Raw genomic sequence first — 26,874 nt, 5'->3', positions numbered from 1 at the left:
TTGCCTCCTATTCCATAATCTCGTAGAACAGACAATAACTTCCTCCTAGGAACCCGGTCATATGCCTTTTCTAGATCTATAAAGCATAGATACAATTCCCTGTTCCACCCATAACACTTCTCCATTATTTGCCGCAAGCTAAAGATCTGGTCCTGACAACCTCTAAGAGGCCTAAACCCACACTGATTTTCATCCAATTGGTCCTCAACTAATACTCGCACTTTCCTTTTAACAATACCTGAAAAGATTTTACCCACAACGCCGATTAAAGAGATACCTCTGTAGTTGTTACAATCTTTTCTGTTTCCATGTTTAAAGATTGGTGTGATTACTGCTTTTGTCCAGTCTGATGGAACCTGTCCCGACTCCCAGGACATTTCAATTATCCTGTGTAGCCATTTAAGACCTGACATTCCACTGTATTTGATGAGTTCCGACTTAATTTCATCCACCCCAGCTGCTTTATTGCACTGCAATCTATTGACCATTTTCTCCACTTCCTCAAATGTGATCCTATTTCCATCATCATTCCTATCATTACTGATCGTATTTTCACCTACATTGAGCAACTCTTCAAAATATTCCCTCCATCTGCCCAAGGAATCCACAGGATTCGCCAGCAATTTTCCTGACCTGTCCAAAATACCTGTCATTTCCTTCTTACCTCCCTTTCGAAGACTACTAATTACACTCCAGAATGGTTTTCCAGCAGCTTGACCCAAAGTCTCCAACCTGTTTCCAGTCTCCAACCTGTTTCCAAAGTCTTCCCAAAATTTCTTCTTGGATGCTGCAATTATCTGTTTGGCTTTGTTTCTTTCTTCAACATAACTTTCTCTGTCTACCTGAGTTCTAGTAGGTAGCCATTTTTGATACGCCTTCTTTTTCCTTTTACAGGCTGCCTTGACTGTGTCATTCCAGCAAGCTGTTTGCTTCATCCTACCTTTACACACTAATGTTCCAAGACATTCTTTAGCCACTTCTAGTACTGTGTCCCTGTACCTTGTCCATTCCTTTTCCAATGACTGTAATTGACTACATTCAACTACCTGGTACCTTTCTGAGATCACTCTTATGTACTTGTCCCTGATTTCCTTACCCTGAAGTTTCTCCACTCTTATCCTCCTACATATGGACCTGACCTCCTGCACTTTCAGCCTCACAATACCAACTTCACTGCAGATTAAATAATGATCAGTGTCATCAAAGAATCCGCTGAATACACGTGTGTCCCTCACAGCCTTCCTGAATTCCTGATCTGTTGTTATATGGTCAATGACAGATCTGGTTCCCCTGCCTTCCCAAGTATACCTGTGAATGTTCTTATGTTTAAAAAAGGAGTTTGTGATTACTAAGCCCATACTGGCACAGAAATCCAAGAATTGTTTCCCGTTTCTGTTGGCCTCCATATCCTCTCCAAATTTACCCATAACCTTTTCACACCCTTCTGTTCAATTTCCAATCCTGGCATTAAAATCACCCATGAGCAGAACACTGTCCTTGTCCTATACTCTAACAACTACATCACTGAGTGCATCATACAAACTATCCATCTTATCTTGATCTGTCCCTTCACAATGCGAATATACTGACACAATCCTAATTTTCTTGCTAGACACTGTCAAATCTATCCACATCAGTCGTTCGTTTACATACCTTATTGCAACTACGCTGGGTTCCATTTCTTTCCTGATCTAAAGCCCTACACCCCATTGTGCTATTCCTGCTTTGGCTCCTGGCAGGTAGACCTTGTATTCTCCCACTTCCTGTTCTTTCTCACCCCTTACCCGAATGTCACTAACAGCTAAAACGTCCAGCCCCATCTTACTTGCAGCCTCTGCCAGCTCTACCTTCTTCCCAGAGTAGCCCCCATTGATATTAATAGCTCCCCATCTCATTACCATTTGTTTACCAAGTCGTATCTTAGGAGTCCCTGGTTTGTCAGTTAGAGGTGGGACTCCATCACCTCCAAAGGTCCGAGGCATTTTGCTCTGATTGTTGCCAGCATCATATTTAAAGTACCAGGGAAGCAGGTTGCTAGCCTTAAATGCCCCGAGTCCCACTGAGTTTTACCCCTAACGGTTGAGGGACTAACCGGTGGATTTGGTTGTCTTTGCCGTATGAGCATGTAACAACAATAACGCTGTACTATTGTACATATAATGTTTTTTCTTCTGATTTTCGATAAATTAGTGTAATCAATATCCTGATTTCATTTCTTTTCTTTTCATGCCATTATGTTAAGGGAACTATAAACAACTTTCAATGTAAATATTAATATTCATGTCAAATTTCAAGCAATGTTATAACAGAATTGAAATGTAAGAAACGTTGAAACTATTGTAAGATGTCGAAGTTGTAATTGTGCGTCTGGTCCATACGTAGGCAATGTATTAGGATATGTAGAATGCAAAACCTCTGGTGAATACCCTGTCTGTAGGGGAGTGGTAAAAGGTGGATGGCAGGCGAGTGCGGGAAAATGCAAACGGGCACTGCACGGCATAACGGGCTCAGCAGTAATAGTCGGAGTCAGGCATTGGTCTGAGCAACATGTTCTGGATCGAGGAGGCTCTCCTGGAAGACGTGGTTTCATTGAGCCTCGGATGTGCCATTCCGACGACTATGCAGCATGGCAAAATTCCATAGGCACTAAATGGAAAAGTATTGCGACGCTATGAAGAAGTAAAGTGCCGGTACATCAAGAGCCATAGCTGTGATCGTATGTGTGCTCTGTGCCTCGTCATCTCGCCGCCTGCCAACCACCGCATCGATACGAACAGGTTGAAACTTTTAGTACTGTATTCGTGTGGACCAGTGTTACTTTGTTCCATGCTGTTCAATAACAACTTAAATTTTACCAGAACTGTCCTATCATTTAATTATCCTCACGACTAACCTAGACAGGGTCCTTTCCACATGTTGTGCAATCCGAGTGTCCCGAGATGAAGATTTAAAGTTTTTGTTAATAATAATTACTTGCAGACCTAGCTATGTTAGAATGATGTTTAAAGAACTGTTTTGTTAATGAATCTATAGGTAAATAACAAAGGTCTGACAAAGTGGGAAGATAATTTTGAAATTGAATTAGTAATGAAGTTTAATTATTTTGAGGTAGATATAATGGTATTTTAAATGAGCAGGAAATAAGATAAAAAGAGTAGTAATTCATATATTGGAAATCTTGAGTGCTTAATGCTTTCAATAGTTAATAGTTTCAATACAGTGATCATAACAGTTTCAGGCCCCCCCCCCCCTTTTTATTCATTTGAATTCTGAACTGTTCTAAACTGATTAGACCAGTAAAGTTGAAGCCAATCTAAAACCCAAAATTTATCAGTGTTTTACATTTATCAAAATTGACATTGTGTGTGTATGTTTCGAAAGTGCTATTTCTAGGGTAACCTATGCCTGATTTTAATCAGATCAATAGACAGTACGAAGTTTCGTAGTAAACATTATAATATGATGTTGTGCATTTATGGTTTATCCATATTGGTACAGAAAGTGAAATTATCAGTTCAGTAGATTTCTGGTTCTAAAATTTACCATATTATGCAGTGTTACTATGTGTTGTTATGCTCGAACGTACATCAACTTGTACAGGGAAGAAACTCAGTTATTGCCTAATTAGGCTGGCGACTGTATTATTAACAAATTGGTAGCATCTTCTGTGTTGTTTCTTGTCCGTCCTGACGTGTAGTTGCATTTCGGACTTGCTTGACGTATCATTGTTATTACTGAGTGGGTGTAAGTCTGATTTGCCTCCATTCAGGTACACGCGGTCAATGTCTATACAAAAATCCTTTCTCGTAAGGTGAAGCCCGTCAACTTACTATAGTACAGGCTTTAAGGAGTATCGTGCGCCCGAGCGTAGTGTTACAAGTGGCGATCGTGACAGGACTATTTGTTCTGTTGGGGCATACTACGTAATAAACCAAAATTGGTATTTCATAGTACAAGCTACGTAAATGCCGTAGCATTTACAAGCACAAAGGTGAGCACGACTCAGAATATGTCCGACATGCCCAGCCTTATTCCAAAGTAGCTGGTATCCAGACTGTCGGGACCACTTACTTGGCCACTCATACGTTGCCCGTGGTTCATGAACTAGGACATAACAGGAACCCACACCATGAACCACAAATTTATATATATATATAATTTTCAATATGCCATTTATTCAAGTAAATGACCTCTCATTTACTCATTACATTGCAGAAGAAAAACAGTGTCTTATTTATTTTTCTTAATCTATAATCAGGAACGGTTTCTGTAGTCCACAATCGAAGTAACACCCATGTCCGCAACATGGAAAATGTACATCAGTTGATCCTGCGGATACGTTAAACAATAATAATTGTACCTCGTTCGCAAGGTGTTTCATGCCCAGCCACTTATTACTCAATAATTCAGTGACAACTTTTGATAATTACCTTTAATGTGAACTTATACATGTTTGTTTTGAACTTTAACAATGACCTATCATGACTACGTTGTACAGTGAGAACAAAGTCTTACTAGGTACTTCTAACGGACGTTAATGCGTCCATGCATGCTGAAGAACAGAGTGATATCCTGTCTAAATTGTGTTATCATTGTATATGGCAATTTCTTACATGACTTCTTTTGATCAATTTTTTTGCCACATTTGCACAGTAAACTATGGTGTTGGCACTAGGTTACTGCACTCTCACTGCAACCACTGTATAATATATACTGAGTGTAGTACACGGCTACCAATTTATCTATACCAAATTGAAGTAATGAGGCCTGAACTGGGCATAAAAAGTATTTATGACAATACTGAGTGGTACTAAACTGTTTGAACTTCAGGTTTTGGTGTGTACTACCTTACTGACAATAGCATACTTTCAGCACAAATTTTTCAGCCGGTTTTCAGCAGTGGCAACGGCTACCTTCGACATCTGTGCAGGTAAATTGGGTAGGTTGTATACTACCTTGATGAAACCATGGGGCAAGAAGCTATGTGGGAGACTAAGAAGCTTGCTTCTGCGACTTGCAGACAAATATCAGCAAAGTGATTATCTTGTCCAATTCCAGCATTCCACACACATTTAATGCACCACAAAACTTAAATATGGTGTACACACTGCTGTTAAGATAAAACTCCATTGCCTATTAAGTTGTTCTTAATGACATAATGAATAAGACTGGAATGCCTCTTATTTGAATGGAATAAGGAAGAGCAGCTGACTTAAACAAGTACAAATTTTTAACATTGAAAAGCAATGTGGATCAGTTAAATACCTGCAGACTAGTTCTCCATCCATTGCATCATGTTCTTCATTACTATTGAATGAAACTCTTCCTCCTATCGCTGAACCTATGATGTATACTAACCACGTAAGCCTTCCTGTAATAGACAATTTATTTACTCCAAAAAATTAACAGCACAGTTTTGCTTATAAGTAATAGCATAATATCAAGCAATGGAAAATACAGGATGGAATATAACAATATTATGAAAAGGAAAGTTGCTATTCATCATACAGCAGAGATGCTGAGTTGCAGATAGGCACAACAAAAACTCTCACAATTAAAGCATTCAGCCATTAAAGTCTTCGTCAACAATAGAGGATGGATGGACGGGCGCGTTCACACACACACACACACACACACACACACACACACACAGACACACACACACACGACTGCAGTCTCAGGCAACTGAAACCACACTGCATAGCATAATACTTATTTCCCAAATGGAACTTGATTTCAAGCAGATAAAATGGAATTTAAAAACAAAAAAACTGAAATCAGTGGAAAGTGACTGAAAAAACTTGTTACCTTACAATCTGCACTAGTCTACTTATTTTTTTATTTGTTAAAACATGGACATCAACAATTATTTAAGACTTGCTTTAAATGCGCTAATAATTTAAGACACAATGGGAGAGCACTTTTCCCCACTGAGCTTGGGTCTGCGGTTTTTTGCAACAGCACAGCCTGCGGTGTCATGCCCACATTAACCATTGTGTGATCACAGGATGTAAGTTGAGTACTACGTTACATGAACATATACACAGTTTTAAATGTGTAACATGCACCTAAATTAATGGTGCTAGTGATACAGGTTTTATAATGCGACATTTGCACCAACAAGGACAATGACTGTGGGTGCCATTCAAATAAATGTGTGCTGAGGTTACTGTAGCATCATATGTCATTGCTGAATTTTTGTACAGCAAGTTTTTACTGTGACTGTCCTGTTTCTTAACATTCAAGGGTTAATAGATAAATCTGATATTCTGTACGTACTGGCTTCATAAAGAACTTGGATATTACTTGTATAGCTGAACACTAGATGAAGCCTGATCTCATTAATTTAGCTTGTATCCCAAATTTTAAACTAGCATCTTATTTTTGCCAGACAAATAAAAAGTGAGATGGCTCTGTCACTATAGTTTTAGAACCATTGCCTATAACAAAAAATTTAGCTTCTGAATAAATTTTTGAAGTATATTTCTGCTATGTTGTACCTTATAAAATGGAAATTATTTGTATTTACAGAACCCCAATGTTAGACATTAAGAAAAAATTTCTTGAAGGATTTGAACACTATTAAATATGGTATCCTTAATGAAAGAGAATGTAATTACAATGGCAGATTTTAATACTGATTTCAACCTGAGTAATTCAAATAATTTAGAACTAAACAGCCTAATAAACAGCTATGGTATGCATAGTATGCTCAAAAATATTATCACTAGGCCTGTCCATATAAAATGGTGGAACTTGTATAAATAGCTACTATTATTACTACTCTCATCCTTCAAAATATTATACAAACATTACTGATACACTTTATTCTGATCACTACGCAATTTAAGTATAGAAACAGTTATTAGCAATAATTCCAAGTTATCTATGTTGAATAAGACTGAGTGAAGTATTAGTGGCTACAATACATCTGTATTTCTAGGCTATCTCATGCAAATAAACTGGCTATGTGTATATGGCAGAACAGCATTTCAATAGGTTCTTTGGATTACTTGTGGTCATTTAATTTAGGCTTACCACTAAGGAACAAAACAGTTACAACAGCTAGGGCATCAGTTACTAAAAAGATGAAAAGGTGGTACAACCATAATTACAAAAACTTAAAGACCAGTGCCTCAAATACTACTCCATAGCAAAGAACTCCTCTTGTCCACTTGCCTGAAAAAGGTATAAACAACTAAAACTCAAATACAGAATGGACATCAGAAAATCTAAAATAGAATATAATTGCCAACTATTCGCACAAGCTATTAATAACCCTACACAAATATGGAAGATAACTAATGTCAATTCAGTGCCAGGTAGGAAATATTCTGCGACTATATCCAAGATCAGTGCAAATACTTTTAATAATCATTTTGTAAATAATGTAACCAATGTTGCAAATAAAATACCCAATAGCAAATATGAACCAAACTATTATTTAGGTATGGCCTATAAAATGAAAAATATAACAAAATATTTTTCATTTTAAGCATGTTTCAGTTGAAGATGTGTATACAGCCATTCCTTCACTTAGTTACAGTGATCCATTTGACATCTGCAATATTAATTTCAAGATATTGAAACTTAAGAGTTGCATAGTTTTCAATGTGGTAGGATCCGCAGCTGCAATGAAGTTTTTGAAAGATTTCTTGAAGCCTTCAGCTGCCATTTTCTTTATTTCCTGTACGATAATACAATTTTGGCCTTAGGACTTTTTCAAGTATTTTATGGATGATTTTTTAGTAGCAGATTATGTCGCATATGTTGTTGATCCCATGACATCATGTTATGCTCATAAAATAAATTTGAGGTGTTCCCGCTATTTTAGGAGCACGTTGTGGTATAGCAAAAGTCCTTTGTAATTAATAAGTGTTTTGATGAGGGCTGTTTTCCAGAAAAACTGATCATCATCAAAGTAATTCCAATCCACAAAAAAGGTGACAACAATTTGGCTAGCAACTACAGGCCAGTTTCACTTGTATCTGTTTTCTCTAAGGTAACTGAAAAGTTAATGTGTGATCAAATCATAATTTTTTTGAAAATAATCAGCTACTCTCTATTAGTCAATTTGGATTTAGGAAAAATTTATGAACTAGTGATGATGTTATGAACTACATAGCTAATTGTCTTGAGGCAAAGAAAGGAAAATTTAATGTAGGCACAAAGTTTTTTTGATTTAACAAAGGCCTCTGACACTGTCTCTCACAATACTCTACTGCTAAACTAAAAACTGTAGGTTTTTCTGACCCTGCTGCTGAAATGATCAAGTCATACTTATCCAATAAAACTTGAACTCTTGTCTTCAACAAGTTATTCCAAGGGCCAGTCTTGGGCGCCCTTCTCTTCATATTGTACATAAACAACCCTCCAAGCAATATAAGAAATGATCTTTCAAAGTGCTATTTATATGCAGATGATGTGTGTTTTAGTATGGCATCCAGTTCTCTCAACAACAACACTGATGACACTGCCTTACTCAAAACAGATATACTCTCTGACTGGTGCAGCGCCAATAAACTGTCTATGAATATAGAAAAAATGCGAAAATTAAATATTTCTTACAAGAATAGAACCTTAGAGAATGCAAAGCTACTCATTAGGTTCCTTGGCACCATGTTACATTATAATCTCAGCTGCAGCCACATATTAATTATTTGAAATCAAAAATTTCCAACTCTCTTTTTGTGATCAGAAAGTTGCAAAAGACAGTAGATGAGGCAACCCTGCTTTCTGCATACTATGCCTATATGGATTCCCATCTGACCTAAGCAGCTATCTCATGGAGCAACATCTGTTACTCCAAATGCCTCTTTGTAGCACAAAAAAAGCAGTGAGACTGATCTGCAATGTTTCACCTAAAAGGCACTGTAGAAATTTATTCGTCACACTTAGTGTTATGACATTAACATGTGTATGTATTTATCACTGTCTTTTATACGTCAAGAAAAACTTATCAAATTTTACTGTACATTCCAATGTACAAAGCCATAACACAAGGCAATGTAATGGTATAAAAAAGAAACTGTTTTTATTCCAAAACAAAAAGTAGTTTTAGGACAACATCAGCTAAGCTGTTCAGCAAACTACCACACTCAATAAAGCGATTGGAGCTGAAAAAATTTAAGGGCTCTGCCAAGAATTTGTTAATTCAAAACTGTTTTTATGCTCTGAAGGAATATTATGGCCATAAATTCTAAATAAACCTACTTATAATTTTGTCATCATTTAATTGCCTATTTTTGTATGTATGTATATATATCCTGACATTGCTTATGCAATTTTCACATACATGTAATTGTATTCTTCATTGGCAATAAAAATATACAAACAATAAACAAATAAATATTATGTCATCAATGATGAATAACAAAATGGACAAAGGAAATCAAGCCCAAAGCAAATTATCATAAAGTAACGGGAATCTGCTTTGCTTAACATTCTGAAAAGACAGTACCTTTCACTGAAAACAGGGAAACAAATGCCTTCTTCCATCACTATACGGACTACCGTACTTAACTTTCTTGGAATCATTTTATATACAAAATTTGATAAACAGATGTGTACATGACCCAATAAATTACCAGTAGTAAATATCTGTCCAATTCATAATATGAACGAAAATATGGAAAGGATTTTAGTTTCATTGGTGCCAAACCAATGCAAAAAGTGCTACTTATAAACTGTTACTGGAAAGTCTTCGTTACAATACAAATAATGTATGAAATAAAGATAACCACTCACTGTGCAGGTGAGGCAATTAGCCATCAGCAAGCCTCATAGCTGACGGACAGTGTTAAGTTGAGGGTTGGGAGGAAGAAGGAAATGGAGAGGGAGGGAAATGTGACCAGTAGCCAGGAGGGAGAGGCTGCAAGGGAACACAACGTAGAAACAGAGCAAAGTAAGTGAAAGACTGTGGATAGGAAACTATGGGTTTCGATTAATAGGGTGGTGATGAAGGTATGAAGACAATGGTAATTGGGGGGGGGGGGGGGGAGGGAGGATGCATGTATTTGTGTTCTACAGTCAACTTGGATGAATGATGTCAAGAGCTTCGCAACATTTTCAGTTTTGTTCATGTGCCTATTGGCAACACACTGCCTCAACTATACAGTTAAGTTTTTACCTTTACTACTCCTGTTATTTACACCCTCTCTAGAGGATATTCCATTACAATATTAACAAAGGGAAGAATTCCATAACCTCGTTGAGAAGCAATAAAAAGAAAGCCTATGATTAGGTGCACATGGCCCTAAATTTCTTGTGTTATTTGAACTGCTTCTGATAGTGATGTATTAAAAATATTTCTTCAGTAATTACTTTAAAAGGTTACTCTCATGTGAAAAACGATTTCAATAGTCTCTCTTTCATAATTGTCTCTCTCTCACAATTGTAACAAAATGACTATTATACACAAAACATGGAAATAGTTTAAAAGGTTCGCAGAGAAAGAGCATGTATTAAGACAGCACATTTATGTGGATGTAACCATACCTTCCTGTATGGTAATGTCAATCTGCTGTGAATTTGGATTTGACATTAACTCCTGGTAGGCTCCAGCTGCCTGATCAAACAGTTGAACTAATAGTGTGCATGTCTTCTGGTACTCACACCGTCCAATAACTGACAGTTGCTCCAACTGCTGCTGTACCATACCCAGATCATCAAGAGGGTCTTCCAAGCCATCTCTACAAGACACAAAAATCAACAGCAATTGAATCACAATTGTTAAAAGCTCACACATTAAAATAAAGATTTTCGATATTATGATTTTGAACAATTTTATGACGACTTATAACTGCTATTCAGTGTTTAGAAACATCCAATGTAACTGCACCATATGTAGTAGCATTGTAAGTAGGAGATAGCTTAATTCAATTCTGTTTCAGTATAATGCTTAAAGAACTGTCTGCAAGCACAGGAAAAACAAGGCAAGTCATTAATTTTGTTCGCACATACCTCAGGCTAAGATTAACAAACAATAAATAGAGGAATACTATACTGTAAATATTTTGTGGAAGAATGCTACTGTTACATATCTTCACTTACAACAATCCAATGACACGGGTCTTTAACATGAACATCTTCCAACACAAACAATATGCTATTTTTCTGCAGATGCTATCTCCATGTTTCTAATGCTCCAGTGAAGAAGTCACACACAGAGAGTGGCTGGGGGGGGGGGGGGGGGGGGGGGGCGTAAACTTAAGTTTGAGCTAGTGCATATTTCAGTGAAAAGGTCAAATGAATGTGCCTCAAACTACCAAACAGGTCTGATTGCATAGTGTCTCTACAGTTAACTTGTGATGACACAAATGCAGTAATTCCAGATAGTAACAACTGATATTTTTATGTAATAATAATTTGCAACATAATCTTTTCTTAAGTTAACAACAGTTGCACTGTGTCGATTGAAACCATGTCATACAATCATCAAAAATACAACTGCTCATTATCTCGATTTTATTAGTATACATGGTTGCCACGAGTGTCCCCAAGTGAAATACCCTGATTTGGGTGATCTCAAGAGTGAGTACTTTGTAGCTACGATACAAGAAATAATAGTGCCAAACAAGGAAATATTCAAATAAAACCTGCAAGTAGACAGTGACTCCTAATGTGAGCAAAAATCTTAAGTACTAATAGCAACATCTTTTGTAATGAACTGTTTTTAGACGGAGAAAGCAAGCCAAATGGATGTGTGTTTCATTAAGACAATTGATGTTATTTTATTTCAATAAAACAGAACACATTTGGTGACAAAAATATGCATTTCCTTGGAGTCACAAGACAGATTCAAAAGAACTTCACCAATTTCAGAAATAACCTCAGAAAAAAAATAGGCCTCTTGAAAGAAGTGGGTAAGGTGGAGAAGAGTTGTGTAAACTAACAATATAGGTTACTGCCAATAAAATGTTGGTTCTGCTATGTTCATTACTGTTGGTTATTACGAACAATGTTACATCTATTATTTTATAGGTATTATGTAATTTGTCTTTCGAGAAATATTTGAGCACATAGCGTGCAAACCGCCAGTGATTGCCACAATTTTCTTCTTACTGTCCATCGTGTCTAATATATAAACTACGTTCGAAATGCCAAAATGTACCAAAATAAATAAATTGTCTATAAAACGCCACACCTTGCAATGTACCGAAATGTGCCAAAATTTTTACAAAGGCACAGACGGTGTTTAGAAAGGATATATTGCATGCAACCGATGGTGGTGTGTTTGTCGCTGTTAGTAGTAGTTTATCTTCTAGTGAAGTAGAAGTGGATAGTTCCTGTGAATTATTATGGGTGGAGGTTACACTCAACAACCGAGCTAGGTTAATAATTGGCTCCTTTTATTGACCTCCCGACTCAGCAGCATTAGTGGCAGAACAACTGAGAGAAAATTTGGAATATGTTTCACATAAATTTTCTCAGCATGTTACAGTCTTCGGTGGAGATTTCAATTTACCAGATATAGACTGGGACACTCAGATGATTAGGACGGGTGGTAGGGACAGAGCATCAAGTGACATTATACTGAGTGCACTATCCGAAAATTACCTCGAACAATTAAACAGAGAACCGACTCGTGGAGATAACATCTTCGACCTACTGATAACAAACAGACCCGAACTTTTCGACTCTGTAAGTGCAGAACAGGGAATCAGTGATCATAAGGCCGTTCCAGCATCCCTGAATATGGAAGTTATTAGGAATATAAAAAAAGGGAGGAAGGTTTATCTGTTTAGCAAGAGTAATAGAAGGCAGATTTCAGACTACCTAATAGATCAAAACGAAAATTTCTGTTCCAACACTGACAATGTTGAGTGTTTATGGAAAAAGTTCAAGGGAATCGTAAAATGCGTTTTAGACAGGTACATACCGAGTAAACCTGTGAGGGACGGGAAAAACCCAGCGTGGTTCAACAACAAAGTTAGGAAACTACTGCGAAAGCAAAGAGAGCTTCACTCCAAGTTTAAACGCAGCCAAAACCTCTCAGACAAACAGAACCTAAACGATGTCAAAGTTAGCGAAAGTAGGGTTATGCGTGAAGCGTTCAGTGAATTCGAAAGTAAAATTCTATGTACCGACTTCACAGAAAATCCTAGGAAGTTCTGGTCTTATGTTAAATCAGTAAGTGGCTCGAAACAGCATATCCAGACACTCCGGGATGATGATGGCATTGAAACAGAGGATGACACGCGTAAAGCTGAAATACTAAACACCTTTTTCCAAAGCTGTTTCACAGAGGAAGACCGCACTGCAGTTCCTTCTCTAAATCCTCGCACAAACAAAAAAATGGCTGACATCGAAATAAGTGTCCAAGGAATAGAAAAGCAACTGGAATCACTCAACAGAGGAAAGTCCACTATACCTCCCTCCGCCACACACCGTTGGGTGGCTTGCAGAGTATAAATGTAGATGTAAATGTAGATGTACTTGTGGTGAGACAGTCACAATTTCTGAAATCCATCACCTCTGGCCTGCTGAGTGAACTGCATTCCTGGGTCCATGGATGATGTTGTTGTTGTCATGGTCTTCACGACACAGACTGGTTTTATGCAGCTCTCCATGCTACTCCATCCTGTGCAAGCTTCTTCATCTCCGAGTGACTACTGCAACCAACATCTTTCTGAACCTGCTTAGTGCATTCATCTCTTCGTCTACCTCTACGATTTATGCCCTCCAATACTAAATTGGTGATCCCTTGATGCCTCAGAATATGTCCAACAAACCAATTCCTTCTTTTACTCAGATTGTGGCACAAATTCCTCTTCTTCCCAATTCTATTCAGTACCTCCTCATTAGTTATATGATCAACCCATCTAATCTTCAGCATTCTTCTGTAGCACCAGAGTCTGAAAGCTTCTATTCTCTTGTTGTCTAAACTATTTATCGTTCATTTTTTACTTCCATACATGGCTACACTCCATACAAATAATTTCAGAAAAGACTTCCCCACGCTTAAATCTATCCTTGATGTAAACAAATTTCTCTTCTTCAGAAATGCTTTCCTTGCCTTAGCCAGTCTACATTTTATATCTGCTCTACTTCAACCGTTATCAGTTATTTTGCTCCCCAAATAGCAAAACTCATCTACTCAAGGTGTGTCATTTCCTAATCTAATTCCCTCAGCATTGCCTCATTTAATCCAGTTACATTCCATTATCATCATTTTGCTTTTGCTTTAGTTCATCTTATATCCTCCTTTCAAGACACTGTCCATTCCATTTAACTGCTCCTCCAGATCCTTTGATGTCTCTGACAATTAAATGTCATCAGCAAACCTCAAAGTTTTTATTTCTTCTCCATGGATTTTAATTCCTACTTCAAATTTGTCTTTCGTTTCCTTTACTGCTTGCTCAATATGCAGACTGAACAACATCAGGGATAGGCTACAATCCTGTCTTACTCCCATCTCAACCACTGCTTCCCTTTCATGCACCTCAACTCTCATGAGTGCAGTCTGGTTTCTGTACAAATTGTAACTAACATTTCGCTCCCGTATTTTACCCCTGGGACCTCCAGAATTCGAAAGAGAATATTCCAGTCAACATTGTCAAAACATTTCTCTAAGTCTACAAATGCTAGAAAAGTAGGTTTGACTTTCCTTAATCTATCTTCTAAGAAAAGTCATAGGGTCAGTATTGCCTCGTCCGTTCCAACATTTCTACGGAATCCAAACTGACCGTCCCCAAGGTCAGTTTCTACCAGTTTTTCTATTTGTCTGTAAAGAATTTGTGTTAGTATTTTGCAGCCATGACTTATTAAACTGAAAATTCGGTAATTTTCACACCTGTCAACACCTGCTTTCTTTGGGATCATTTTTTATATTTTCCCCTTTCATCAATTAAATTCAAAATCTCTTCTGTTTCCCACTCACATTGCTTGAGGCCCTTGTACAGATCATCGATCTGCACACGCCAATTACTTACTTCCGCTAATTCATTCTCGCCATTTACTTCATTGCTAATCATTCCCTAGTGTTCTCTCTGAAACACTCTACAACCTCTGGTTCTTTCAGTCTATCTAGGTCCCATCTCCTTAAATTCCTAACTTTTTGCAGTTTCTTCAGTTTTAATCGACAGTTCATAACCAATAGATTGTGGTCAGAGGCCGCATCTGCCCCTGAAAATGTCTTACAATTTAAAACCCGGTTCCAAAATGTCTGTCTTACCATTATATAATATATCTGAAATCTTCCAGTGTCTCCAGGCCTCTTCCACATATACAACCTTCTTTCATGATTCTTAAACCAAGTGTTATCCATGATTAACTTATGCTCTGTGCCAAATTCTTCCAGGTGGCTTCCTCTTTCACTCCTTACCCCCAGTCCATATTCACCTACTACTATTCCTCCTCTTCCTTCCATACTTCTCAATTCCAGTTCCCCATGACTATTAAATTTTCATCTCCCTTAACTATCTGAATAATTTCTTTTATTGCATCATACATTTCTTCGATCTCTTCATCACCTGCGGAGCTAGTTGGCATATAGACTTTTACTACTATTGTGGGCGTGGGCTTCATGTCTATCTTGGTTACAATAATGCATTTACTACACTGTTCGTAGTAGCTTATCTGCACTCCTATTCTTTTTATTCATTATTATACCTACTCCTGCATTATCTCTATTTGATTTTTGTATTTATAACCCAGTATTCACCTGACCATGGATAAACCACAAAAATCCACTGCATTACGCCATACACAAACAGACCCGGTCTGTGGGCAGGTTGGTGAGACTAGATGTGATGTGCAGGACACACACATTAGAGGGAAAGGAAGGGCTTCACATCAGCAGGCCTGTTTCATTAGAGATACCTGCAGAAATTGCCTGCAGTTTTCACCTGTTGTGGAAATTCACTAGTGTGGCCAGCTATTCAGGAGTCACAGACACCATGTTGATGAAATAGGACCATTGTGATCAATCCATGCAACAGATAACTTGTGCAAATACTCTGATAATCAATAACGATGACGACAGGTAGCAACTCACCATACAAATGATCACTGAGCTGCAGACAGGCACGTAGAAAAGACACACACACTCTTGCAACTAAATGTTCGGCCGTAGCCTTTGTCAGAAAGTGAGAGCGCACATACATTCACACAATCACTCAGACACAACTCACACACACATGACCGCCACCTCTGGCCGCTGCATCTACAGTCTCTAACAAGGGAACCTCCCCATCGCACCCCCCTCAGATTTAGTTATAAGTTGGCACAGTGGATAGGCCTTGAAAAACTAAACACAGATCAATCAAGTAAACAGGAAGAAGTAGTGTGTAACTATGGAAAATAAGCAAAATATACAAACTGAGTAGTCTATGTGCAAGATAGGCAACATCAGGGAGAATATGAGCTCAGGAGCGCCGTGGTCCCGTGGTTAGTGTGAGCAGCTGCGGAATGAGAGGTCCTTGGTTCAAGTCTTCCCTCGGGTGAAGGGTTTATTTTTGCAAAGTTATGATCTGTCCCTTCGTTCATTGACGTCTCTGTTCACTGTAATAAGTTTAGTGTCTGTGTTTTGTGACCGCACCGCAAAAATGTGCGATTAGTAGACGAAAGGACATGCCTCTCCAATGGGAACCGAAAACATTTGATCACAAGGTCATAGGTCAACCAATTCCTCCACAGGAAAACACGTCTGATATATTCTATACAACACTGGTGACGGCATGTGCGTCACATGACAGGAATATGTTGTCAACTCACCTAACTTGTACACTTGGCGAATGGGTAAAAAGATTCTTCTACCTTGCCCGATTTAGGTTTTCTTGTGGATGTGATAAACACTCCCAAAAATGGGATGAAAACATAAGCGTTTGTCACATAAACTGGGGAGAGAGAGAGAGAGAGAAAAAAAAAAAAAAAAAAAAAAAAAAAAAAAAAAAAAAAAAACGGGTTAAAATTTTCAGCCAAGGGAAGGCTTGAACCAAGGACCTCTCGCGCCGTAGCGGCTCACGCTAACCACAGGACCACGGCACTCCTGAACTCTGAACTTACTGATTCCTTGTTATTGCCTATGTTACTCATGGACTACTCAGTTTGTATATTTTGCTTATTTTTCATAGTTCCACACAACTTCTTCCTGTTTTCTCGATTGATCTGTGTTCAGTTTTATAAGGCCTATCCACTGTGCCAACTTATAACTAAATCTGAGGGGGGTGCGATGGGGAGGTTCCCTTGTAAGAACCAGATCCAAACAAACCACTCCTCACACCTCCCTGCTCTCGTCTGCAGCTTCAAGGCTAGTGGCGAAAGCACTGACTGCAAGCTGAGGGGAGTGGTAGGAAGGGGAGAGGAAGTAGTAATGAGGGAGTAGAGAAGCAGTGCATGTGCTCAGCTGCACCCAACCAGTGATTATGCATGGCATCTCAGTAAACAAACCCTTTCATTTTTATCAAAACTAGACGTGATTGTCTTAATGGGATTTCCGTGATCGTTCATTAAATAAAAATATGGCATTTCAGTCTTTTGATCGCTATTTTTAATTTTCTACAACCGGTTTCAGGCTAGCTGCCCATCTTCAGATCATATATTGCAGTTACAGAGTAACTTGTCACTACAGAACTATCGGTTCTCTGTTATGACAGTTTTATGACAGAGAACCGATAGTTCTGTAGTGACAAGTTACCCTGTAACTGCAATATATGATCTGAAGATGGGCAGCTAGCCTGAAACCGGTCATAGAAAATAAAAAATAGCGATCAAAAGAATGAAATGCCATATTTTTATATTTTTAAACCCTTTCATCTACTGAGACAAAAACTAGATTTTTCCAGTTTTTTTTAAATTTCCCTGATTTCACAGACACATTTGAAATTCCCTGATTTCCAGAACCTGTGGCAACCCTGGTATAGTTCTCTGCTCACTTACTCATTCCATCGCCTCCAATTCTTTTATTCTACTAATTCAAGGTATTTTCAGGTTCAGTCATCAACAGCACATCAAATCAGTTTTTATTTTTGTATTGTCTGAACGAAAAGTGTCACATTATAGCTCTACAGATTGTACTACTACTCTAGAGCAGGCTTTTCCAATGCTATCCCATTGGGCAAAGGCACCTGTGAACAACTGAGATCGGCCACTTGAGTATGACTGCGTGAGCTACAGCCTGGCAGCAAGACTGCCTGTGCACCGGCTATTTGCCCACCCCTGTCCATCTAATGCCTGAGCTTGCCTGCATGCTCCCGAGTGGGCATACAAACTTGAACAGCCTGTTCTAGAGTAATTCTCCACTGCAAGAAAGATGGTGTGGATAATGCTTTAAATGACAGTGAGACTTACATTGCTAAGAAACTTCATTTATTTGTACTATTCAAGGAAGTACTCATTATCTACAGTGTCCTTCAAAGGAGACTATTCACCTAAATTAAGAAAATGCTTCCTCTGAGAAAGCTTTTCTCTATCCAATCAGACAATTCCTAGCTTCCCATCTTTCGGCACTTTCTTCTCTTTGTTTTAATTTCTTGGCTTTTCATACAGAATTTTGGAAGTATTGCCTCATTTAGATATCAACTGGTGTTCTAGGGCTTTCTTCAATTTATGCTACTAGAATCATCAAAATTTTGCTTAATATAGAGTCCTGCATTCTGTGAAATATATATACTCTAGTAACACCACACTTGCAGGAGACACTCAACACGACTGTTACTGGTAGAATGTGAACCCTTCCCTCTCTTTGGGCCAATATCAACCGAGCACTTGGTTTTTTCAAATTGCTGTGCCAAGCATCACAGAAATCTCACGGACTAACCACCAGAGGTCTCCGTCTCGCATTTATCTCACTCAAATTATTTGGTAAATGTAATTCCACAAAAATCTGCCATATGATAATACAATCATTTTGAAGGTGGAGAGCAACTGCACTATACTTTCTTCACACTCGTTTCAGCATCCCATGCTCAAATGACCTGACCATCTTCTCTAGTATCCCAATCACTGCTCAGTCACTTGCCGCAGGATCAAGGCGCATCACCTTGAGATGAAGGAGAATGTGAAACCTAACTTGAAACGAAAGAACATATCCTGAGTGTGAAAGATGGTGTTCATAGCAGCATTTGGGAGGGATTTTCATTAGTAATTAATAAAGATGGGATTCATGTCAGCAAGATGTACTGTGGCAGGCACTCTGCTCTCCTGCCTTACAGAGCCTCCATCACCAAACATATCTGCAGAACGTGATAAAGTGTAAGTTCTGAAGCATTACCAATTTCAGTGAAAGCTATGATAACTAAAAAGTGCATAGGAATGTGTGCCAGATATCTTTGTCCATTTACATCGATATCAGGTAAAGATTTCACTCTTTGTCAGGAGCTTGTAAATGCCAGTTCAGAAGTGGCCTTGATTCTGCCGCAAGTGACTGAGCAGTGATTGGGATACTAGAGAAGATGGTCGGGTCATTTGAGCATGGGATGCTGAAACGAGTGTGAAGAAAGTACTGTGCAGTTGCTCTCCACCTCAAAATTGAATGTATTATCATATGCTATGACATTAGCATGACACACTGAAAAGAAGTCGATCAAACAAGGTAGTGTATGATGTCCAGCATTGCACAGATCGCAGGCTAGAATGCACGTGTATGTATAATGGATATGTGAAACGATACATGTCGAGAAAGACGTTATGTATCTATTACTGCACACATTGTTTATCGAGTTTAGACGCTACAAAATATGGCAACAACTCATATTTCCGAGCAGAAAAAAATCTGGGGAATTTATTAAAAACTACACTGAGGAAACATTTAACTTAAGAGCAAATCTCCAGCATCTTAGTAAGATTGTATTTGTTATTACCTGAGGTACTAATATATGCAAGGTATTGCAGTCCTTTGAGCATTATACATGCATTGCACGTGTTTTGAACACAGTCCTGACATACTTTTTTTTCACAATGATTACTTCAAAAATGAGGTTGCAGTGGTGTAGTCCATGATTAATGCTGCCAACAACTCTGTCCACTTCACAGAGAAAACTGATGATGTGAATTCAATACAGATCAGCCTGAAGCAAGAAATGGAGACTTGGTGGAACGGCTTGTTTAGAACACTACAGTCTATAGTACACAGCACGAAAAAATCTTGGAAATGCTTGCAGAAAAAGGTGTGCCTGAAAAGTTATTGGCTGCGACAATGATGATGCAAAAGAACTCCTGACACTTTTAGAGCCATTCGAAGATACAATAAAAATGTTCCATGATGAGAATTATCATCATCGTCAGTCTATTTTGTTATGGGTGCATATGCTGAGAACTGATTGTAAAGCAAGGTCTCACAATACAGAGGTATTTTTAAGTAACTGTACACCCAGTTTTCTTTGATGTTGCACAGAACAGCAACATTTCTTTGGGTGCCCTTCCAATTATTAAAAATGATGTCCATTTCTGATACAGATGAGACTTAAATGATGTGTGTTTGAAGTTGTCATGAACTTTTAAGACCCATATAAGCTAGAACAAAATGATAATGTGACAGTAATATATCCTACTTTGTTATTCTGATATCTGCAAATATTTATTTAAGGCTGTTGAGAGGACACCAGCCACCCTGACAAATGAATAAAATGTCATCTCCATCTCCACAGTGACTACATTGCAGGCCATGTCATACTTGAGTCTACTAATGAGGTAAATTTCTATTTAATCTGAAAAGATTGTGGTGGTGGTGGTGATCTGCTCGAGAAGTGGAAATGTAACAGTAGTCTCTTTCCCAACCTATCTAATTCAGTGTTTTCCAGCCCCAAAGATGGCTAGCGAAAAAAACTACAGCTGGCAGATGAAACAGACTTGATCCGAAATACGTCAGCGATATCCTGACAATTCATTGTAATTACAAAGCTAACAGAATAATTTTTATGATAAATAGCAAATAGCTATTCTAGGTGGTGTGGGCAATATATACAAAGGGTTTTTGTAAATGATTTACAACAGTTGTTTTGGACATGATTTATTAATGAACATGAATCAATGCACCTGGCATCTGTCAATATAATCCCCACAATGTCAATACATCACTACAGCCTTCTTGGCAACTTCATTACAATGTCACAGAACCAATGTCTGTGGGTACTACACACGTGCTCATGCTCAGCTGCCTGCAGTTCTTCATTCTTGCTGAATCTGTTACCCTACAGTGCGGCATTCATGTACTCAAATAATCAGAGAGAGTGAGATCTGGTGAAAGTGGCATGACAATAAACTGTAGTGATTCCAACTTTGCTCATTATTCCACTGCTGCTGCCAATGATCTGCTCCATAAACAGGAGCTTCTTGACCATACACAGCAGTTAAACATTTATAAAATCTGTTGTCTCAACTCCTTACTTTCACAAAAAGCATGTGATCCATCTCTTTTCATGAAAGTTCCCTTCCATAGCTTTCTCTACTTCGCAAAAGACAAGTACTGTCCTTTCACTAGCCACAATGTTAACAGTACTAGGATCAGTTCATTGTCCTATAAGAGAGTTCACTGTAGTGGTACTTGTAAAACAATGTGATTTTAGTCATTTCCAGATGCCCCTTGTATACAAAAAAAGGGCATTTTCTGACTGGGATCCTTATTCCATTAATGGCAATTGAGAGAATGAGACTCAGTTTTTTGACTGCAACATGCCCCCTGAACCTGCAAAAACTTGTCAAAATGTTGAGCAAACATGAAGAAGGCACTAGATTTGTACAAATGATTTCCCTCTTTCAGTCATTATCTCATGTTGCCATTGCACCAGAAACAGGCTATTCTGGTTGTTCTGTGATGGCTACTGTCAGTGAGGGAGACTATTGGTTATTTCAAAGGACAGGCTGCAGGAATTTGGGCCACATAGCATCAAGAAGCAGCATTCGAACTGTGCACTTTTAACTAAATTGAAATAGATGAGGGATGTACTAGGCACAGGAAATAAGCGTATCTCTTAAACAACTGCAACAAAAATCAATATTTCAAAGCTCATTATTAACAGTCATCTGACATTTCACACTTGGCTCTTAGTTCTTTATTATTATTAAACACTCACGTTTCCTGGACAAGGGATTTTGAGTGTTTCCCCCCCCCCCCCCCCTTTTCATTTCAACAACCTAACTTTCCTTTCTTTTAACCTGTGTCTTACCTTTCCCTTTACCCTCACAAAAGAATATTTTTAAAACTTAATGTGGTAGGAATTCAACTTCATTCATACATTTTTCATTTCACCAGATATGTCATTTCAGTAGCTGATAAAAAGACATTCCCTCCAACCCATTAGTGTTTATTTCATTATTAATAAGTAACAGTTGTTACCTTACAACAACAGCAACTGATTCAAGTCTGGATGTTATGTATGCATTTGTCACTTCCGGTGTGTACGTTTCTAGCATATGGGGTTCTGTAGCCTTCACATATGGTACAGAAGCAACCATTCGCTGCCACAAGCTTAGAAGATAGTGGACACTATTTGGAGCAAATTGCCACATCTGAAAAGTAAGCAGAAAACAGAACAATATTGTAAAAACCTTTATCAAAGTAGTAACCTAAAATAATCAATTAAATATGACAGAAATACACACACACACACACCAGTCAAAAATTATTTTTTGTAACATTACGAAATAAAATACAGATAACAAATAACAAAAGACTGAAAACCATCTAAAAAGAAGCAACGTTAAAATCATAAAGATTGTATGTTTCACCAACACTTGTTGGTAAAACTACTCAGCAGTCTTAGTATATGTTGACAAAAAACAACTAAAGTGAGGATTGAGCATTATTAGAGCTTGTGAGAATGACAAGGAATGAATGAATGATGAATGAATGAGGTACAGAGTAGTATAAAAACATGAGCAATGGTGTCTGATCAAATAGGTACATAAGATAGTGTAAAGCACAGAGATGCACTGCTATGTATTCATTTTATAAACCAGTGAAGATACTCATTTATGCTGATGGCATGGATATAGGTGCAAGAACTTGACAATGGAGGAGTCATTCATAGCACTTGATCAGGCCAGCAAGAATATGGGAATGAATATCAACAAACAGAAAAAAATAGATGGCTGCTAAGAAAGCACACAAGGAGAAGAAGCAATCCTCATTAACACTGAGCACTTACACTTTTTAGAGAGATAAGTAGTTTAAATATCTGGGATCAACAGTCATTCACTCAAATGGCACCTCTTATGAAATTAAAGTGAGATTAACAGCAGCCAACAGAGCCTCTTTTGCAGTAAAAAAACTATATTCTTTAGGACTTTAACTCGTATCATCAAACTAACCATTTTTTAAACACCTGTAACACCTGTGTTTACATATACCTCAGAAAATTGGCCACTGACATCAAAGGATATTCCAATGCTAGATCCCTTTCAGAGAAACATACTCTGATGAATCATTGGCCCAACCTGAGAAAGAGTAAGATGGAGAGGTAGTACAATCATGAGCTGTAAATCTATTAGAGGAATAGCGAAATCAGCCAGATTAACATGGGAGGGGCCTGAGGCACGGATGAATGATATGGAATTGAAGAACAACATTAAATGGAAATCTAGAGAGTCAAAGAAGATGGGGTTGACCAAGAACCAGATGGCGTTGTGGAGGAACTGCAGAAAATGATCTGCAGGGAATAGCAAGCTCCAACACCGGATCATGATAATTTGCAGGTAACTGTTGAAGAGACCACAGTTCAAAACGAACTGTAGAGGTTAAAAAAGAGGTAAGTGAAGTATTTCTTCTGAGAACAGAACACACATGTGAAATGTGGAATTTCTATGACCTGAATAGTTAAAATAGTGAACCTCATTCTGAACAGGCAACATTTATTAATATATTATTTATGATACACTTGTCGTACAGTCTTACCTGCAAGCTCTGAACAGTAAATTTTGCTATGAGCTGAATAGCTTCTTGATAATTGTCTACCATGACTAATTCACCAAGCTGGTAATTAGATTTCAGTCGTGCCAGCAGACGACAGAATTCATGATAATTGCTTGGATCACTCAATCCCTTTAGAAAGAGAAAAGCATTTTTTGTATCATCCACCATTAACAATACGAAAAAATTTTACAAATACTGCTACCAGTCACAAACAAATTGATTTGTCTGTAATATTATGTTTCAACTTACCTTTAGATGTTTATGAACAAAGGCTAACAAGTTCAAAAGAGTCACAGAAATAGACGACTAACTTTAAAATGTGTTGATAATTAAATAATTTAAGCAGTCAAATTTTGAGACTGGCAGCGGTATTTATAAAACCTTTTCATATTACTGAAACAATCAATGTCAATTAACAGTCAACAGAGCATAATTAACAAAATGTTTTTAAAGGGCATAGCAGACATTTATATTTATAACTGTACTTTAGATGCAGATTGCCCACGACTAGCAGATGATAGCTGTTTTCTATCTTTGTGTTTTTGCAGATGCAATATAAAGAAAAGTTTTATTATGTGTGATAAAACTATGTGCTGGGCTGGGACTTTAAGAGTATGCCTTCATTTCACAGACAGTTCTCTACTAACACCCAGTCCAAATCTGTCTTAGGATGGAATCAGAGTATCAACTTCTCATGGCTTCCCCCAATACCTTCCAAATTCTGCACCCTGAGACAGGAATAATGCTAAATTCCCCACTGTATTTTTTCTCCTGGAGATGCCAGTCCTGCAGTGCTATGATAGGATCAACAGGGAATACTCTTTCCTGTCGCCAAAAACTAACTCTTTTGTCACTTTTTACATGTGTTTAGGTCTTCTATTATTTGGTACATAAACTTTTTATTGATATATAGTCCCATGCTTAAGTGGCTTTTTGTTAAATATGGTAAAAATTCTGGCAGCTATAAGAAGTCTCATATGCTTTCACCAAATCACCTTATATAACTGTACTTGTAAGCTGTCTAAAGTCCATACTGAATTGGAAAGAAGTAACACATTACAACACTTCAACAGGGAGTTACATGGTTCTGTAGTACGGCAGAGAACATTGCAAATATGTGACAATAAAGTATACCATTTCAAGCAAAAACTGTATTACTTCGCCCTACCAGAAAACCAAACAAGTTCACAATGATGAAACTGAAACTTAAAAATCACAAAAACTATTCATGCTATCACGTTTCTTATGATGAACCCATGAATATAATGAAGCAAAAAAATAATGGCGCTGCACATCCCACTCGAGTACTATACAACGAATATATACTACACGTGTAATGTACAAGACAGATTTTCAAATATTTCATTTTCTGTCAAGGCTGAAAATGTTAATAAAACTTGCATTTAATGAACTTCTCTTGGCCAGTTTCAGCTAAAAATTGTATTATTGTGGATAATACGACACACTGAATGTACAAAAACACATTCAATGCATGTATAATATACAAAACTTTAAAAGGCCACAACTTAAACATTGAACAATATTATGAAATGGATAGTTGCTACTCAGCAAATAGAGGAGATACTGAGTCACAGATAGGCACAACAAAAAGATTGTCAGAAAATTAACTTCGGCCTCGGCAGCCAGAGACTGTGGTCATGTGTGCGAGTTGCGCTAGCGCGCACACTCGTGTGTGTGTGTGTGTGTGTGTGTGTGTGTGCGCGCGCGCATGTGCATGTATTTTATCTACGAATAAGGTCTCATTGGCCAAAAGCTAATTTTCTGATTTTTGTTGTGCCTATCAATAACTCAGCATCTTTAAGTACCTACTTGTGACTCACCACCTCCATTAGATGGTGAATAGCAACTATCATTTTCATTATATTGTCAGATTGTATTACATGTGACTTTCTCCTAATGGCTGAGCAGCGACTTCACATCGAATAATTTGCACATGTTGAAAAGTTTTAAGTACTCTGTCTCACTTATTTCAGTACCATCACATTAATTAAGTGAGATCCAGTACCTGCATCTGAGGATTTTGTTCAATATTGTTTCTTTGAGACTGTCTTTGTAATCTACCTCCCTGTCCTTAATTTCTATAAGCAGATCCATCATAACCACAGTGGTCAAGTGATAGGACCAGATTAATTACATCTGCAAGTACGAGAGGAAGCTGATTTCTAGGTCACAGTCTCATGGGAAGTCATAGGGCTACTGCCCATTTCAACAAGAGCAGTTGGTGTTAGGTGTGTTCCCTTAAATTTCTTTCCTTCTTTCTTAAAATAATAATAATAATAATAATAATTTCTGACCAAGAGGCCTCAGACTACTCTTACACAATTTTAAAGAGGGCAAATGTGCATTATCTTCCTAAATGTACAACATGACCCTGTGGTTCTGTAGGTGAATAATTACAGGAACATGCTTGATTGAACAGCTGATACCAGTATTGCTTGTCAGTAAGAGACGAAGGAAGGCTTGGGAGGAGTCCTGTTCTTTCTGTGTGAACATCCAATACATGAGATTATCTCTGACTCTTCCTTAAAAAGTGCCATGGTGTCAAGAAGGACATATCATATGGTTTTTGTGTATGTGAACCACAAATCATTGCCTCACATGCACTTTATCCAGACTTCCTTGTGCATAATTGTAGTGATTATAGGACTGATAATTATAGTTTTATGTGATGTGCAGTGGCAAAGATACATACATTGGTGCCCAAAAGTAAAGCAACAAACTGCTATTTCCCCGTCCTGTGTTTAAGTACCAATATAATCGTACAAACTGTCGAAAGATACCCGTAAAATGCTGTTCCGCATCGAAGATGGCATTCTGGTCAAAAGACAACCATGCCAACAATGATGTCTGGGCACCCATCAAATGGCATAGTGTTTTCCAGGTAGTCCCACATCCATAGTCGCTGTGTGCATCCCCACAGACGGTGGAGTATGGCACAGAGAAGATGCCTACCAGACATTCTGCAGTGGAGGGCCATAGGAAGAATGGAAGCGAGACAGTCA

The 26,874-nt window shown here is 37.9% G+C and overlaps 1 protein-coding gene across 4 annotated transcripts in view; it reads right to left on the bottom strand.

Moving 5' to 3' along the window:
• Window positions 1–26,874, bottom strand: part of LOC126193895 (exportin-7) — a 237,115-nt gene that overhangs the window by 120,850 nt on the left and 89,391 nt on the right. For all 4 annotated transcript variants that reach the window (XM_049932723.1, XM_049932725.1, XM_049932724.1 and 1 more), the window contains exons 7-10: window positions 23,834–23,980; window positions 22,277–22,449; window positions 10,498–10,691; window positions 5,266–5,371 (exon numbers count right to left, since the gene is read on the bottom strand). In XM_049932723.1, coding sequence (XP_049788680.1) covers window positions 5,266–5,371; window positions 10,498–10,691; window positions 22,277–22,449; window positions 23,834–23,980 — 620 coding nt within the window. The remainder of the gene's footprint in view (window positions 1–5,265; window positions 5,372–10,497; window positions 10,692–22,276; window positions 22,450–23,833; window positions 23,981–26,874) is intronic.

Source organism: Schistocerca nitens, chromosome 1, assembly GCF_023898315.1.
Source record: "Schistocerca nitens isolate TAMUIC-IGC-003100 chromosome 1, iqSchNite1.1, whole genome shotgun sequence".
Lineage (NCBI taxonomy): Eukaryota > Metazoa > Arthropoda > Insecta > Orthoptera > Acrididae > Schistocerca > Schistocerca nitens.
This window is presented reverse-complemented; position numbering and strand designations above follow the sequence as displayed.